The 19,202-nt window shown below is 38.8% G+C and overlaps 1 protein-coding gene across 2 annotated transcripts; it reads left to right on the forward strand.

Annotated features, from left to right (window-relative positions):
* The first annotated feature begins 12,148 nt into the window (after positions 1–12,148).
* On the forward strand, positions 12,149–17,032 carry LOC149845034 (uncharacterized). Of its 2 annotated transcripts, XM_089995459.1 has the most exons (4): positions 12,149–15,511; positions 15,623–16,430; positions 16,507–16,871; positions 16,907–17,032. In XM_089995459.1, the coding sequence occupies exons 1-2, from the start codon at positions 13,750–13,752 to the stop codon at positions 16,009–16,011; spliced, it is 2,151 nt and encodes a 716-aa protein (XP_089851585.1). In that variant the 5' UTR covers positions 12,149–13,749; the 3' UTR covers positions 16,012–16,430; positions 16,507–16,871; positions 16,907–17,032. The 2 variants fall into 2 exon arrangements, with proteins under 2 accessions (XP_089851585.1, XP_089851584.1); XM_089995458.1 differs by having other exon boundaries at positions 15,623–16,871.
* The last annotated feature ends 2,170 nt before the right edge of the window (positions 17,033–19,202 follow it).

Below are 19,202 nucleotides of genomic sequence, written 5' to 3' on the forward strand. Positions count from 1 at the left end.
AGTAACATCCTTGGCAAATTGTAATTTGAATGGTTATTTGTCTCCAAGTTCAGAAAAAATACGAAGCACACTTCTTGCAGAAGAGAGGGCAAATGTGGATAGGTTGCTGGAGATTAAAAAATATTCATAGGAGCAAAATGAAGTTTCTATTGTGTCTGATGGATGAACAGATATTCAAAGGCGTCCATTGATCAATTTCATTGCTTGTTCGCTAGTGGCCTAATATTCTTGAAAGCAGTTGATGCATCTGAGGAATATAAAAATGCAGAGTATTTGAAGGGATTGTTTATAGAAGTCATAAAAGAAGTGAGTGATCAGAAAGTGGTACAAATCATTACAGACAACGCTCTAATTTGTAAAAGTGCAGCGTTGAGTTTGGAGAGTGAGTACCCTCATATTTTTTGGACTCCCTGTGTAGCACACAGCTTAAATCTGACCCTAAAGAGCATTTGCAACCCCAAAGAAGAAGAAAATTAACAAGCATATGCTTTATGTTCATGGATTGAAGATTTAAAAAGAAATGTCAAAAGCATTAGGAATTTTGTTGTTAACCACCATCGTGCTAATGCTATATTTAATAGGCATTCTGATTTGAAATTGTTAAAGGTCGCTGAAACACGTTTTGCGTCCATCATTGTGATGATAAAGAGGATTAAAAGAGTGAAGAATGCTTTGATTAACATGGTGACTGATGAAAATTGAACATTCTATCGTGTTGATGATATCAAGGCTCAAAATTTAAAAAATTCATTCTTGATGATGAGTTTTGGGACAGAGTGGTATACTTCCTTCAATTTACGCAACCTATTTGGGAAATGTTAAGAGAAGTTGATAAGGATGAACCCATGCTTCACAGAGTTTGTGAAATGTGAGATAATATGATTGAAAAAATACAAGTTATAGTTTTCAAGCATGAAGAAAAAAATCCTGCATTGGATGATTCAGATTTTTTTAATCATATTCATTCAATTTTAGTCAGAAGATGGGATAAGAGCAACACTCATTTGCATTGCATAGCACATTCTCTTAATCCAAAATATTATGCAAATAAGTGGCGGGCTGGTGGTATTGGTCGTGTCCCTCCAAATTTAGACCCAGAGCTATCAAGACATAAAAATATGTGTATGACAAGACTTTTACCAGAAGCATATCTTCTACATTAAGTCACACAAGAGTTTGAAAAATTTTCATCTTCGAGATTATATGGACTGACATTATCCGCAAGAGAAGAAGATAATATAGATCCTATCACATGGTGGTCAACATTTGGATCAGAAACACCTCTTCTCCAATGTCTTGCATTAAGATTGCTATCGCAGCCTGCTAATTCATCTTGTTGTAAAAGAAATTGAAGCACATATTCTCAAATCCACAACATGAAGAGAAACAAACTCACCAGCAAGCGTGCAGAGGATTTAGTATATGTTCATTCAAATCTTCGATTACTTTCGTGAACCAATGATGAATACAAGTACTAATTTGCTCTCTTAGTTATTTGATTATTTCTTAGTTTTTCATTTAAATATACTTGTATTGTATTTAACATTTTTAAATTGGGTTTGTAACGCAGACAAGAAACATCCAAATTTTGGGATGTAAACCCAGAAGAGTGTGACTTCGAGGGAGAGCATGATTTCAACATAACAAACATGGATTTAGCTCAGCCCAGTATTCCTTCTAATGGTGCATTTGATGATGAAGAAGAAAATTATTAAGATCCATTACTTCATCAGGATATACTTTGGTATGTAATTTAGTTCTTTTCTGCTTTACTTATTTGATTGATATTTAGGTTGATTTATGTAATTACTTTACTTATTTGATTGATATTTAGGTTGATATATTGCATGCATGATGAATGATATTATGACAATGTTAATTGTTAAATGTTAAACGGTTAAAACTTCAAAATTATATATATATATATTTTATATATATATTTATATTTACATTTTTTCCCCTGCCGCACCCCCGCACCCCCGCACCCGAGTTTTTTGGAAGTGCCGAATCCCCGCACCCGCACCCATGTGACATAGGTTCACTCCCATCCAGTCCAATTTATTATAATCGATAAAAAGTACTAATCTCTTAAAGACATCACACTTGCTTTAATTATCCTATGGGGTGCAACTCAAAATCCTCACCCATGTACTATCACACTAGAACCATATCATAAACAAAACCTCTCAATACACAAACGTGTACTGGAGAACCGTGAGTAGGATGGAAAGAGCTTTAAACTTTATCACTGCTGAAAGAGGTTCCTTTTGGAAAGAAGCGCTTATTTCTTTTGTCAATAGTAATGAAACCACAAAATCACTTGACAAAAGTGAATTGGGCACTAAAATCAACAGTTCTTTATCAATGTCTACAACAACAACTACGCCTTCATCCCAAAACAATTGGGATCGACGATATGAACCAAAAAAGAAAATCATTCTGGGTCTTCCACATGAATCCTTCTCCTCCAATCATTTATATCCAATGCCATGTCCTCGGTGAGGTTCAAAGCATTCATATCCTTTCCTATCACCTCCATCCATGTCTTCCTAGGCCTACCCCGACCTCTTTTAACTAATATATTTTCCCATTTCTCCATCCTTCTAACTGGAGCATCATTAGGCCTTCGTCGAATATGTCCAAACCACCGTAAACGATTCTCTCATCTTATTTTCAATGGGTGCAACGCCTACCTTCTTACGTATCTCCTCGTTCTGAATCTTATCTTTTATTGTATTTCCACACATCCATCTCAGCATACGCATCTTAGCTACACTCATTTTTTGAATATGATGTCTCTTGGCAGCCCAACATTTTGTACCATATAGTAAAGCGGGCTTAATAGTCGTCCTATAAAACTTTCCCTTCAACCGCAATGGCATTCTACGATCGCACAATACTCTAGTTGCACTTTTCCATTTCATCCACCCAACCTTTATCCTATGATTTACATCTCCATCAATTTCTCCATACTTTTGAATGATAGATCCCAAATATTTGAAACAATCATCCACTGGTACTTCTTGCTCACCAAGCTTCACTACACTCCCATCACTACTTCGTTGCTTACTAAACCGACATTCCATATATTTTGTCTTACTCTTACTCAACTTAAAACCTCTTGCTTCCAATGTCTGTCTCCATAATTCTAACTTAGCATTAACCCCAGCTCTAGACTCATCAATCACAACAATATTATCAGCAAACAACATACACCACGGCACATTTTCTTGAATTGATCTCGTAAGCTCATCCATCACTATAGCAAATAGGAAAGGGCTTAAAGCAGATCCTTGATGTAACCCAACCGTTATAGGAAAATTGGTTGTCACCCCTCCACAAGTGCGGACATTGGTTACTACTCCTTCATACATATCCTTAATTATACTAATGTACTTGAGAGAAACACCTTTCTTCATCATTGTCCACCAGAGAACGTCTCTAGGTACTCTATCGTATGCCTTCTCCAAATCAATAAAAACCATATGCAAATCTTTGTTCCTCTCTCTATTTCTCTCAATAAGTTGTCTAAGAAGATGTATAGCTTCTTTATCAATGTCTGCTTGCAAATAATTGACATGGCTTTCTATTGATGACACATTGTTGGCAAAGTCACCATCAGGATGTCATGCAGGTGAGAGTTCAAGATCCAACCTTCAGAAAGAAACATGTTCAGTTGGTTTAAGCCAACTGCATGCATGATGGGCTTAGCAAACCTAAAATTATTAAGGTTGTTTCTTATATTTGTGATTTTAATAAGAATGCCACAAGGTTAATTCGGTCTTATTTGGCAGAGTTATAATAGTAGTACAGGTAAGAACATTTGCATCTTTGTTTCTTTTCTTCTTAGTGAAGAAAGCATCTTCCCATAGTGGACCGCTTGGTGTTTATCAAGGCAGGGTTCCTAGTTTGATTGAACAATATCAATCTCTTGGTCACAAGTTCTATCTTGCAGAATTTTTTTCTTCTATCATGTTTCTTATTGATTTGGATTTAGTCAAGTCGGACATTCCTTGCAATCTCCATTTATTTGTGATGATTTTCTCATACATTAGAAGAAAAACAAAAGAGAATTAGTTTTTGTTTATGGAAAATTTAGTTGATGGAAGGGAGCTAAAGTCGGTGAAGGAACACAATCTAAACTCTGTCTAGACATACAGACCTCCAAGTACTCCCTGTCCCTCATTTTCTTTTCAAACAAGATGAATATCATGCACCATATCCATGATCAATGTGCTTTTGTTGATTTTTTTAAATTAGGAATTTGATGGACAATGGACTTTGTGAAGATAATTTGCTGGAATTACCCCAAATAGAGACACATGGGCAGTTCTCCAAGAACTATTGCTTCCTTGCAGTCAGTGAACTAGAATTGGATTTGCCTCAGGTAGACAGATATAAGCATGATGAACTAGCCACAAAGCAAGAAACTTTCTTTGTCAAAGGTCAAAAGAAAGGCATTAAAGTTTACAGACTTGCCAATAGATGGCCACTACTGTGTAACATAGTGATGAATTTGGCTGGAATTTCCACATGTTTCAGATATCCACTTTCTCTGGCTAGGCCTAAAGAAGTTGATCATTAACGTGATAAAAGCAAATGCAGATTTGTAGGTGTCAGATTTGAAGCTATTTGGTGGTACATTTTGGCTTGAAAAGATTTCTAGGTGTCATTAAGATATGAACATATCAAAACAATGCACCAATGCTCTCTCAGAAAATGCAATAAGGATGCTTGAGGCTATTGCTCATGTTTGGCTAAACAATGATTTCATAGATAATCACAAATAGATATGGAAGACCAACATTGATAGTAGTTTTATCACAGTGTTTATAGACTTCAAGCTAGGCAGAAAATGATTCAATCATAATGTGATGATCCAAGAAGGTAACAGGGAGCAAGTCCCAGTAACAACAAAAAAGCCGAGGAATGAGAACAGCAGGATGGTGGTTTTCAGCCAATAAGACTGGACTTGGTAGTAATAAGAGCTGTACGTGATTCATGATGTTCATGAACTTGAGATAGAAAACCATGTTTATTTCCAACTTGCCAAATACCAAGGACTCCCCTTACTCGGCCCAGTAAACATGTCCCAGCTGGAAAATTGCTTTCTTCCATTCCATATGAGAAAGAAAGAAACTAGCTTCCAATTTTCTTTTGATTGATATACAGATTCTAGAAAATATGAATTTGTATTAGGATAACTCGACAGCACTGTCTTAGCAAAAGTGACTCAGGTTGCTACGAAGACACATCAAGTTCTACAAGCAGTGAAATTTCCCATCAAAAGCTTCCAGTGGTGGCTCTAGCATACTCTACAAGTAATGAAAAACCAACAATTTAACTGGTGCAGACTATAACTTACAGATCAGGATGTAAAAAATTTGCAAGTCAAGGGTTTAATCCAGTAACATTACCATGAAGCAACTATTATCCCATGTAAATTTAAGACCATAGTTTCATCTGAGGATGGAACCCTCATCTATCAATTATGGAGTGGAAGTGGTCATGTTAATGTGATATGACATGAGGCAGGGTCACCAGGGATCTTTTTAATAACGCCTTCAAAGCAACTTTACAAAAAATCCTAGTATGCAAACAGGCCTTGGATTGATGAATGTTCTCTTTATCTAATTCATTAGCTTAAACATGCTTTATTCCTATGGAATTCACCAAGAATGCAGCACACTTTTTATGCCAAAAGGGCCAATATATTTTACAAAAAGAGAAAGATGAATCTATTTGTTTATCATCTATGTTGCCTGCACATTGGTACAAATGTTGTTAGACATGTTGAGGAAAGGTCAGCATGTCAAACTTTGAAAGATTAGATATGCATACAGATATACATATATATCATATATGTATACATATTTATCTATTTAGTTATAAGAGTATTAAATTTAAGAGGGTTACAGATTCTACTTTTACAATCAAAAGAGGACAAAATGAAGAGGAAAAATGTGATAGAGAGAGGAAAGAGGCGAGACAAGAAAGAGGAGAAAAAAAAGGTTGCAAATCCGCAACTAGAGGATCCCGTGACCCCCTTTTCATGAAAGGAAATGATGTATGGTGATCTTTTCAGGAGAGAGACACATTGCAATGGTGAACAGAAAAGGAGTCTAAATGGATCAGATGCTGTACCTGAGTGCCTATATATATATATATATATATATATATATATATATATATATATATATATATATATGTAAGAACCACAAATTTTACACTAAAACTTAAGAATTATGTGGATTTGGGCCTAGGATCCGTTATTGGACCCAAAAGAAAATTTCGGATATTAGAATATTTTAGTAATATTATATAAATAAATATTTAAGAAATTAAATATTTCAAATCCTTGGTTCAGACCCAAGTGGATCCAACCCTTGGGTCCACTGCTGTTTAAGCGACCCGGACCCAAATCAAATTTGGGTCCAGCATTTCGGGTCGTGGTTCGGACCCGGACCCGATCCACCCCCCTGTTAAAATTAAAGAGGGGTTAATAGGGGGCAACCCGATATGGGTTGCCCGATAAAAAATTTTTTTGAGGGAAAACCCTCTCCCCTGCGATAACGAGTGTTAGGGTTCAGCCGAACCCTAACACCTAAGATGATGGGAGGTGGGGGAGCACCCCGCAGCCGCCGGGAGGGTGTGCTTCCCTTCCTTTTCGGGGGGCCACCCACCTACAAAGGGGGACCCCGACCTCTTCCTTCTCCCTCTCTCGCTGTCCCATTCTCTCTCTCTCACCCTTTTCTACCTTTCTAAACCTCGAAGCTCCCTCCAATCCCAAGCCGCAGCTCGAGGCCTTGCAGTGAGGAGCCAACCTCGTCGGTGGTGGTGCTGTCCAGGCCGACCGACCCCTCTCGTAGCTGCCGCAACTCCTTCGCCGGAAAATGGTAGGGTCTCTCTAAATTTTTCTTCAGGTCGATCATGGATTAGGTGGGGTGTGGGTTGTCCAAAACCCAAATGGGTCGACTTGCAAGGGGGGGAAACTCTCCAATGTTGGGGTTGTCTGTCACCCCAAACCGAAAACCCCAAATTTTTAATTTGGGGGTTTCGGATTTCTGCTTTTAGGGATCGAGCATGTGTGTGTGTGTGGGGGGGGGTTCGGAAAATAAAATGAGGGGACTTCGAATGGGATTTTTTGCTGAGTCCTGTTAAGGGATTCACGAACCTCTAAATAGCTGTACCTGTTCTTTATTTTTTGGAGTATCTTGCGATTTTCTGCAGTATGGGTCATGGTTGGGTACACTGCTGGGACCCAAACCAATATGACGATTATGTAGTTGTCGAGTATATGAATTTCTGTTAATTTTTGAGTTTGATTTCATGTTAAATTGAACGTGTTGAAATCTTTTGTTTTGTTTAGTTAACTGTTAATCTATCCAGATATTGATGAGTGGTATGCCGGCTAACATTTAGGACTTGGTAAGTTGATACTGTAAGCTGACGTGACAAAAAGTGTTATAGGTAGTCTGTTCTCAAATCGGTTTTATACCATTTGACAGGGAAGTGACTTCGCTTACTGTTAGCAAGTCTGGTTAGCTGTTGATGGCTATTTCACATTCACTCCATATATCAGACTCTGCTTGTTTTTTTTTTAGATGAATCTGGTTCTGAATATCCCTTATACTAACATGTTATGTTTCCAAACCCATAAAGTTTAAGGTACGGTTTCACAGGTTACTATTAAGTATATTGTTGTACCACTATTAAGGGTTCTATCTTGCAAATAACCTGTGGAATAAATATATAGAATAGTATGCTGATTCTTAAACACGTAGATTAGTATGTAACCAGGTCACATATCACTCACACACTTAAATACAGGGCTGTTTCGAGTAATTGAATTAAGTGTGGTTTGGTTTTTCGTACACTAGGTTATCAACTAAAGGATTGTATTTTTTTCATCAAGATCTGATATTTGAAGGCAAAATGCTTGGAAACTCATGAATTAGTTCTGTACATATTTTTAAAGATTTCATGAATTGTTTTGGTGCAATTTTCTTTAAGCATTATATGAAAGGTTGATGTGTGGCATGCCTAGGACCTGTATACATAACTTTGGTTAACTTATATTAGGTTGCAATATGTTGATCAATAGGTTGTAACATATGAAAAGTAGCCTTAACTGAGCAGCTGATCATTTTGAAGAAAACTACTTGTAATGGATACATATACATTGTTTGCTTTACCCCAATTTTATGCTCATGGCAAAATATGCATGTTGAATGGTGATAACCAACAGGCCCAATTACTATAGTTGGACTGTGACCTAATCAATCCAAAACCCCTTGTACCTGTTGGAGGAAAATGTTAAAACTGAATTCTTGCACATGTTGGATTCAAAAGTTATAGGCCTAGATAGGCTAGGTGAGTTGTTTCAGCAGTACTCCATTAGCTGTTGTGTATATGCACCATGCTCAATCATCTAAAAGGGACTATACCCATTATATTGGAACATAACACAAAATGGTTTGGATGAACTACAACTAGTGTCATATGGGAAACCCAGCCTAATGGGCAATATGGGTTGAATACCCGGTACGGTTACTAGACTATTAGCTTGTATACTATGGCAATAAAACTGATGAAAAACTTAATATTAAAGGTTGTGCGCCCGACTGGTTTAAAGGCACCGGGGGCCTTGGTGCTTGATGGTAAAGACACAGAAACATTATGAATAATAATCAAAACACTAGTAAAGAACTTAAATTTAACTTCTGTGCTTGACTGGTTTAAAGGCACCGGAGCACTTTGAGTGGGCTTAAGCAATCAATATGGAAAAGGGAATTGGATGGTTTATTCACCTTGGTAACTAAACTAAGGATGAGTATTCTACTGCCGTGGTAGTAGAAGGAAGTCGGGGAAAAGCCCTGTACTTCGGGAAATAAATTTAAATAAAAAGAGTAACCCACTCAGTTTCAGGCTTACCTTGGAGAGGGTAGATGGTACAAAACTCTGGGGACATGTATTTTGTTTCGAGCGTAAAGCGACTCGTTGGTCCCAGTCCTCAGAGTCGGGGGACCCAGACTACCAATTGTGTCCTAGGCGGTAGTTCCATGTTCTTCTGCAGAAGTTAGGGATGCATCCTGTCTTGGTTTTGGCCTTTGGGAGTTTCTCTCGGTCACTGGCCGCTCCCTTGGGATTTCAGTCACAGTTAGAATGTTCGGGTTAATAAAACAACCCTGAATAATATACCCCAGGACATTCTCTTCTGTGATGGTTGCCTTGGCCCGTGTGTACCCGCGGGATAAGAAAAGATAAACATTTACTAGAACAGTTAGGTATCACTGTGTGGGAGTCATTAAAGAGACAATTGCTTACTCTTTCATCATGTTTTATATTCGGTGCTTATGATGAAACGACATCCTGAATTGTGTATTTATTAGTTAATTGAATTCATATTATGGATGTTGTTCATGTTAGTGTAAGTTCTGCTTTAATTGCTTAATACCTTGCTTAATTGTTGTAGTTGCATAAAATGCTTTTTGTGCTTAAGTATAACTGTTACATAATCTACCTTTCTATTCAGATATATGTCTATGATTGCTATTGCATCGAATTCCTTATGTGTTTATGTTTAGACTGTAATTCAAACACGACACCCACATCACACTTGACACATGATCTACTTGCAAGAATAATTACAGTTTTCCTACTTAGACGTGGTAGTCTAATTCCTATAATTTCTATTATTTTCAGGAGAAGAGTAGTTCTATGAGCGATGCGGGATGAGGCGCTGACCGAGACTTGATCTATTTGTTCCCTGGCGGTTCTGCTTTCTTTCAGATTGAGATTTTTGTTTTGAGACTCACAATGTGACAACTCTGATGTTGGATTTTATTATTATTGAAGTGGAAATAAATGGTGTGGTTTGCTTTTACCTTCCTGTATCGTTCTGAAATGCTTAACCCGAGAATTATTAGTTGTTTCCGCTTTTAAAAAAAAAAAAAAATTTGGGTTAAATTTCGGGGTGTTACAGTTATGGTATCAGAGCCTGGGAACAATAAATCAAGGATCACGGTCATGCCACATCCTGAGATCGCTCTGTGAGTATATTTTTATCATTCTTACTTTATTAGGCATGATAATTGCATTGTTTTCTATATAAGTATAGATATATACATATGATGATTTTAGGGACACTACAATTCAAAGATAGTAAAACTGTGTATTGAAATGATTATTAGATGTATCGTCGATCCCAAGCTAGTTCGAGCACGGCGAACGAATGGCAGGACCAAAGGGGTTTCGTGATGGAAACTCTCGGTAATCTGGCTCAAACCATGGACACCCAAATGCGCCATCAGGCGGAGTTAGCTGCAGCCATAAGTGAAAGGCATAATACGAACACAATCACCTATGAGAAGTTCTTGAAGTTGAACCCGCCTACGTTCTCAGGCAAGGCTAATCCTGAATTAGCTGAGAATTGAATTGCAGAGACAGAACGAGCTTTTCGGGTTCTGTCTGTTCCCGAGGATAAGCAAACGGACTTCGACACTTACCGCTTGACGGAAGATGCACAGAAATGGTGGGACACAACCCGAACCATCCACTTTGCCGGAGAGGATACTATTCCATGGGAAGAATTCAAGCGGACATTTCTAGAGACATATTTCCCCCAGTACGCTCGTGATCAGAAGCATCAGGAGTTCTTGGAGCTTACTCAAGGAAACATGAATTTGGTGGAATACACTACCAAATTTCGGACCTTGGAGCGTTATTGCCCAAATTTGTTCGCGAATGATAAAGCCAGAGCAACTAGGTATGTGCGCGGACTCAAGGACGGATTACGACCACGAGTGATGATAAATCTGCCGACGACTCTCGCACAAGCCATTGAAGTGGCTACTATGTTGAATGAAGAATGGGAGCACCAGTTCTTTTTGTGAAAAAGAAAGATGGTTCTATGAGGCTGTGTATAGACTATCGGATGTTGAATCAAGCGACCGTCAAAAATAAGTATCCCCTACCTCGTATTGAAGACTTGTTCGACCAATTGCAAAAGGCTAAAGTGTTTTCAAAAATCGATCTTAGATCTGGTTATCACCAACTTCGGATCAAGGACGATGATATTCCTAAGACAGCCTTTAGAACAAGGTACGGTCACTACGAGTTCGTAGTTATGCCATTCGGACTGACAAATGCTCCCGCAGCATTCATGGACTTGATGAATCGAGTATTCAGAGCATACTTGGATACGTTTGTAATTGTCTTTATTGATGATATACTCATATACTCAAAAAGCATAGAGCAACATCGTGAACATTTGAGGATCGTATTGGGGACTCTCAAGGAACACCAGTTGTTCGCCAAATTCTCCAAGTGCGAATTCTGGCTCGAGAAGGTCATGTTCTTGGGTCATGTCATATCACGAGACGGAGTCGCTGTAGACCCGGCTAAGGTTGAAGCTGTATTAAATTGGGGTCAACCGAAGAATATCAGTGATATCAGGAGTTTTCTGGGATTAGCAGGCTATTATAGAAGATTCATTCAGGACTTTTCACGGATTGCTATGCCCATGACCAAGCTCCTGAGGAAAGAAATCAAGTTCGAATGGACGGATAAGTGTGAGGAGAGTTTCCAAATCTTAAAGAAGAAGCTTACCACTGCACCAGTGTTGGCTTTACCTTCAGGTCATGGTGGTTTTGTGGTCTACTCCGACGCATCAGGTACTGGGTTGGGATGTGTTTTAATCAGAGTTACCGGAAACGCCTATAGAATAGGGGAAGCGCGCTTCCCCGGGACGCGTTTCGGAAGCGCGAAACGCAGCGCTTCCGAAACGCGAGGGGAAGCGCAGGTTCAATTGAGGAAGCGTGTCCCCCTTTAAAGGGGTACGCGTACCTCTTTAAAGGGGTACGCGTACCTCTTTAAAGGGGTACGCGTACCCCTTTAAAGAGGTACGCGTACCCCTTTAAAGGGGGACGCTATTATGGAAAGGTCGAGTTTGCCCTTAATTTTTTTTTTTTACACATGAATTTATATTTTTTACCGAGGTTAAAATGGGTATTTTATAAAACCCGTGAAAAAATAAAATCAAAAGGGGCTTAGGGTTTTGTTTTTTCACGAGTTTCGACTCCTCTCTCTCTCTCTCTCTCTCTCTCTCTCTCTCTCTCTCTCTCTCTCTCTCTCTCTCGAGTTTTCGGCGAGCTCCGAGTTCCGGCGACCTCAAAAAATTCCGATGGCCTCCACCGACTTCCGAAGATGAAGATGTTCACCTTCAGGTACGCTATCCCCCTCTCTCACGCTCTGTCACTCTCTCTATCTCTCTGTCGTGCGAGCTCCCCTCCACCAGTGGGATCCAATAGGGTAGTTTTGGGGAAAGTGATCAAATTCAAGGGTTTCTTTTTTCTTTCTCGGTGTAGATCTATCGCAGGGTTTTTTTTTTTCGGGGTGTATATCTGTCCGTGACTCTCTCATGGCTGCTGGTGGCTGAGGCAAGGGCACCCCCCATGTCTCGCACTTCTTCTTCATGGTGCTGGTGCTGGTGCTGGTGCCGGGTGGAGACAGAGGAACACCCTCTATCTTCCGCCCCCTCTTTTCCTCACAGTGGGCGATAGGGACAGAGGGTGGCCCTATGTCCTCCCCCCTTTCTCCCTTTTTTCAGACGATGTTGACAACCACTGTGGTTTTTGACTCGTCTATTTCTCATAACTATCAAGGGTTTTTTTGTTACTGTAGATCAAGGGTTTGTTTGTAGTTTTTTTAGTTTCTGATTCATTATCGCAGCCGTTTTTTTTATTCATTCTGCATGAAGCAGTGGGTTGTTTTTTATTGTCTCCATGATACTAGTCTATTGATAGCGTAAGCAATGTAATATTAACTTCTTATCTAAACAGATGGTATGCATTCGTCACAAAACTTTTCTGATATAGCTGGATTGTTAATTTGCATTGGCCATTATGTGCTGTAGCTTCTTATTTAACTCTTCAGTTGTTTATGATATGATGGTGATAATGTATGTGGAAGTTCATTTTATACTTCATCAATTGGCAAAGAAAATCAGTGCACCGGATGGGGTGGAAGTATCATTAGAGATAACATGATATTGTTGATGGTTTTAATGATCTTAACTATTCTACACTGATGAATAATTTTTTACTAATTGGTGTATAACGGGTATAATATGCAATATTATTGTTTTATTGGAGAGCATTTGAGTGTGCTGTTCCCACATTTTAAAAGCTATTTCTTCAGTCCGATGTACAGTGAGAGGCTGAGAGCTGCTGGAGGATGTGAGCTGGTGCCTGGTACAAATAGTAAATGAACATTATCATGAAGAAGATAACTGTAATGATTTAGAACCTCAGTTCTAAGTCTATTGTCTCAGAGATCAATGTTTGCCAAGGCTGGTAGCACTTTAATGTTCTCCATTTGTGCAAAATTAAGTTGATGGGTACTTGGAGAATTTCCCAATGAGTCGGGTATTGAACTTTAGTGGAGTCCTGAAAGAAAACTGGATTTATATGTTCTTGATCTAATTTAGCAGTTCAATCAAACTATTCTCGCTCTCTATATTCTCAGTTATTTATGTTGCTTGTTTCTTATTAGAACTTGAAGTGCCTGTTTGAGTATTTAGTTCAGTGATAGTCAGATTGCACGTAATTTCCCCCCCTTTTTTAGCTTAGTCTTTTGTTTACATCCCCATGCTTTGTGTTCTTCACTCTCCATTATTTACTGTTAATAATAGCTTTTTTTAAGTGTTTTAGGTTGATTCTGATACTTTTATGATGCAGATATATTTGCATGTTCTTTGCTTCATTAATGACCATCTCAAGCTATGATGATAATTCTGATGACGATGACGATTCTTTGTACAATTTGGAGCATGAATCATCTAGTGGTGTTGGGAAGGGCAAGAAGAGGTCTTCTGCTTGTCCATATCAGTTTGAGGACCGAAACGAAAATTGTTTTGATGAGGAAGATGAAGAAGAATATGACTTGGATGACTACTATTCTGAAGATGACCAAGATGATGAACCACCTAGCATGCATAAAACAACAGTGTTATGGCGCCATGTATTGAAACAAAAGAAGAGTGGGCAAGGAAAGCAAGGTGGAACCCAAGTTTTTATGTGCAGGCACTGCAAAAATATTTATCATGGGTCATATACTCGAGTTTTTGCACATCTCATGGGATCTCCAAAGGGACAAAGTGTTGGGATTGCCTTTTGCCCTGAAGTTGCAAAAAATACAGAATTGGCAAAAAAAATTAAGAGGCAAGTTCGTCGAGTGGAGGTTTCATCAAGTGCATTTGAGTTGAGGAGATCAAGAATTGATACTCCAAAGAAGCCTATTAGTATTACTACATCATCTAGTGGAAGCCGAAAAACAGTTGATATTCGTGATACCTTTAAAAAGGTAGAAAGAGATGATGTAGATCACAAAATTATCAGATTTTTGTGTGCAAATGGCATACCTTTCAATGTGCTTCGATCACCATATTGGGAAGAGATGATATCTGCAGTTAGTAAAGTGCCCGGATATAAACCCCCATCATATGAAAAAGCGCGAACAACGTTGCTTGACAGTGAGAAAGAGTGTGTTCACAGGGAGTTAAATGAATTTCGAGAAAAGTTTGAGGAGTTTGGAGTTTCCATTGTCTCAGACGGTTGGACAAATATCAAGAACAAACACTTGATAAATATACTTGCCTCAAACTGTTTTGGCTCGATGTTCTTATATGCAAGCGATTTTTCTAATGTGCAACAGTCAGCTGCAAACATTGCCGAGTTTTTGAAAACGGGATTTAAACTTGTGGGGCCTTCTAATGTAGTGCAAGTGATTACAGACAATGCAGCAAATTGCAAGTTAGCAGGTGAAGAATTAAAACAAACGTACAAGTATATTTTTTGGTCACCTTGTGTTGTGCACACACTTAATTTGATCTTCAAGGATTTGGCACATGAGTTTCATTGGTTGGGAGAAACATATTTGCAGAGTAAAGAAATTGTGAAGTATATCACAAATCATTCAAAAGCACTAGCAATCTTTAGAAGCAATGAAAAATTAGAATTAATAAAGATTGCAAAAACAAGGTTTGCTTCACATTATACTACTTTGAAACGCTTGCTTGATGTGAGGGAGAGCTTAAGGCTCACAGTAATTTCAGATAGATGGAGTGATTGGAAGCAATCATGCACGGATGAAATTATGAAAAAAAGGGCTGTTACAACAGAAACAACTGTTCTTGATGAAGAATATTGGGATTCTGTACGTTTAGCATTATTGATTACAAAACCCATCTACAAGATGATTAAATTTTGTGATCAGGAAGGCCCTATAATTGGTGAAGTGTATGAAGGCATGGACAACATGTTGGGGGAAATCAAAGACAATCTAAAAGGACAACCAGATTTATATGAAAAGATTCATAAGATTGTCTCAAATAGATGGGACAGAATGAATGTGCCTCTCCATAGTCTAGCCCACATGCTTACTCCAAAATATTACGAGTCGGAGTATCTCAAAATCCCAGCAGCAGGAGGGGTCAAACGAGTTTCTCCTGGTAAAAAATTAATTCTATCTATTTAATAAAGTTTAAAGTTAAATGATTTAATTATTTTATTATTTCATTTGCATTTCTCTTGTTATAGTTACTAAACATTTTTTTTTGCAGAAAAGGATAATGATATCTTAGACGGTGCAATGCTTGCGCTTGAAGTCATATCTTCTGGAAATGAAGAGTTATCTACACTTTATAGGTCACAACTTATGGCTTTTTCATCAAGAAGTGGAAGATTTAGCCGAAATGCAGCACGAATAGATGCACTGAATCCTACAATGTCAGTGCTTAATTGGTGGCGTTTTTATGGTGGTGATACACCGGAGTTGAGAGCATTAGCCATTAAGGTTTTATCTCAACCTATTAGCACATCTTCTGCAGAAAGAGTGTGGAGCACCTATAGTTACATTCACAATGTTAAAAGAAATAGGCTCAATGAAGATCGTGCTGATACCTTAGTGTATATTCATTCCAATCTTCGATTGATTGACAGGTATAATTAAACTGTGTTGTACTTTTGTTTTGGTATTTTTTTTTCTCTTTTTTTATCATTGATTGTTTATTAGCATTCATATTTTATATTCTTGTTATAAAAGGTGCAACAATCGCTATAAAGAAGGGCCTAGTCGAAAATGGGATATCAATCCAGAACTTCCTATTGTAGAAGAAAATACGTTGAGATTAGAGGATATGCGATGGAGAGATTTGGATGATAGTGCACAACAATCAAGCACTATTTCCAAATCCAAACATAAAGATGCACAACCAAGAGCTCCATTACCTCCAATAATTATACGTACAAATGAAGTTCAAGAGGATACAAATCAATCCATCAGAGCTAGTAGAACTGCAGATATACAAGAGCGACCATCAGTTCCTCATGGTCGGATTGATCGTTTCTTTAGCCGGAGACCTAGGCAAGGTATGTTGATATTGTGTTTTTTATATTTTAAATTATGGTTTTTGAACATTTTAACTTTTTAACGTATTCATTATAGGAAATGAAGGAAGGAGCAGAAGACATGGTCGTGGAGGACAAGATGCACGTGATGATGCAGAAAGTTCGCGATCTATTGCTGACTTGAAGGGGAAGAGAAAGATGACAGATTAATGAACTCTTGAATTATTATTTTTTTTTTTATGATGTAGTTGGAGTTGTCCAACTTAAAAACTTTTATGTTACTTTTTTGTCATGGTCTTATAATATTTTTTTGGTATACTTTTATTTTGAATCTTGCATGATGAAGTGAAGTAGTGGATTATGTTAATTTTAAGGTTAGACTTAGAGTTTAGAACATTGTAGCTTATAATTTACAATTTAGAAATTTATAGCTTCTTAGGTCGCTTCCGGTTCGCTTCCTATGTCGCTTCCGGTTCGCTTCCTATGTCGCTTCCGAGACGCTTCCTATGTCGCTTCCGAGACGCTTCCCGGTTCGCTCCTAAGTGGTCCCCCGCTTCCCGCTTCCTAAATTTTTGAAAGTGCCTCGCTTCCCGCTTCCGCTTCCCGTATCGCTTCCCGCTCCCGCTTCCTCGACTGGCAACTCTGGTTTTAATGCAAAATGGTAAGGTGATAGCTTATGCCTCTCGCCAATTAAAGACTCATGAACGAAACTACCCAACTCATGATCTCGAATTGGCAGCCGTGGTGTTCGCGTTGAAAATATGGCGACATTACCTGTATGGGGAACAATTCGAGGTATTTACTGATCACAAAAGTCTCAAGTACCTGTTTTCCCAGAAAGAGTTGAACATGCGACAACGACGATGGTTGGAGTTTATAAAGGATTATGATTTTACCATTTCCTATCACCCAGGAAAGGCAAATGTGGTAGCTGACTCTCTCAGTCGCAAAGCTGGTTGCAGTTTGTCCAGTCTATTGACAAAAGGGTGGAATTTGGTGGAGGAATTCATGGATTGGAAACCGTTTTCAGAGGTAGTGGGAAGTATCAAATTATCTAATTTGTCTGCTCACCCAGAAATCCTTACAAAGATTATTGAAGGTCAAAAAGAGGATCCCCAATATGAAAAATTGAAGTCACTAGCCCAACAAGAGAAGTCACATTTCTCACTCAAGAAAGATGACAGTATTTGGATGAAAAAGCGACTTTGGGTCCCTAGTGATCCCAAGTTGAAGGAAGAACTATTGGGTGAAGCACATAGGTCCAAGTACACCATACACCCGGGGGGCACAAAAATGTTTAAAGATTTACAACGAGGGTATTGGTGGAATGGAATGAAGCGTGAGGTCGCAAGTTATGTCTCGAAGTGTTTGACTTGTCAACAAGTCAAGGTAGAACATCAGAAACCTGGTGGAATGATGCAGCAAATGGAGATTCCACAGTGGAAATGGGAAGAAATCGCCATGGACTTCGTGGTGGGTTTGCCGAAAACACGGAAACAACATGACGCGATATGGGTAATAGTGGATCGACTGACGAAATCGGCTCATTTTCTACCCATACGAATAAATCAATCCCTCGAGAGCTTAGCGGACTTATACATCAGAGAGGTTGTTCGACTACATGGAGTACCAGTCTCTATTATATCAGATCGAGATCCTCGATTTACTTCTCGGTTTTGGGGTCAGTTGCAACAGGCCTTGGGTACGAAACTGAAGCTGAGTACCACTTTTCATCCCCAGACTGACGGACAATCAGAGAGGACTATCCAGACACTAGAAGATATGTTGCGAGCATGTATGCTGGATTGGAAAGGTGAGTGGGACAAGCATGTTATTCTAGCCGAATATGCTTACAATAATAGTTACCATGCGAGTATTGGCATGGCTCCTTTCGAAGCTCTGTACGGGAGACCATGTAGATCACCTGTGTATTGGGATGAAATTGGAGAACGGTCGGTAGAATCACCAATCGTGTTACAACATTACACCCAACAGATAAAGATGATAAGAGATAGACTGCTCACAGCCCAAAGTCGACAAAAGAGTTATGCAGATCAAAGGCGCAGGGAGCTCACTTTTGATGTGGGGGATCGAGTCTTTGTGAAGGTATCACCCACCAAAAGTGTGTTTCGTTTTGGTAAGAAAGGAAAACTGAGTCCCAGATATGTCGGACCTTTTGAGATTTTGGAACGGGTTGGAGAAACAGCCTACCGTATAGCCCTACCTCCTCAGTATGCTCAGATACATAACGTATTCCATGTATCTATGTTAAGAAAATATCTTCAAGATCTGTCGCATGTCATCCAATATGAGGACGTAGATATAAGGGAAGACATAACAATGGAAGAAAAAACAGTGGAGATATTGGAACGAAGTGAGCGAGTCTTGAGATCAAAGACCATCCCTCTCGTTAAGGAGAGATGGGAACACCATGGCATCGATGAAAGCACGTGGGAACCGGAGGCTAATATGCGAGAAAAATACCCCGGGCTGTTCGAGTAAACACCGACAGGTAAATTTCGAGGACGAAATTTTTTTTTAGGAGGAAAGGATGTAAGAACCACAAATTTTACACTAAAACTTAAGAATTATGTGGATTTGGGCCTAGGATCCGTTATTGGACCCAAAAGAAAATTTCGGATATTAGAATATTTTAGTAATATTATATAAATAAATATTTAAGAAATTAAATATTTCAAATCCTTGGTTCAGACCCAAGTGGATCCAACCCTTGGGTCCACTGCTGTTTAAGCGACCCGGACCCAAATCAAATTTGGGTCCAGCATTTCGGGT

Source organism: Nuphar pumila, chromosome 2 (genome assembly GCF_984573655.1).
Source record: "Nuphar pumila chromosome 2, dmNupPumi1.hap1.1, whole genome shotgun sequence".
NCBI lineage: Eukaryota > Viridiplantae > Streptophyta > Magnoliopsida > Nymphaeales > Nymphaeaceae > Nuphar > Nuphar pumila.

Excerpts from the sequence above, each read along its gene's own strand:
- LOC149845034 (XM_089995458.1), top strand. The coding sequence starts at position 13,750 with ATGTTCTTTGCTTCATTAATGACCATCTCAAGCTATGATGATAATTCT. Across the intron at positions 15,512-15,622 it reads GGTCAAACGAGTTTCTCCTG|AAAAGGATAATGATATCTTA; the intron begins GTAAAAAATTAA and ends TTTTTTTTGCAG.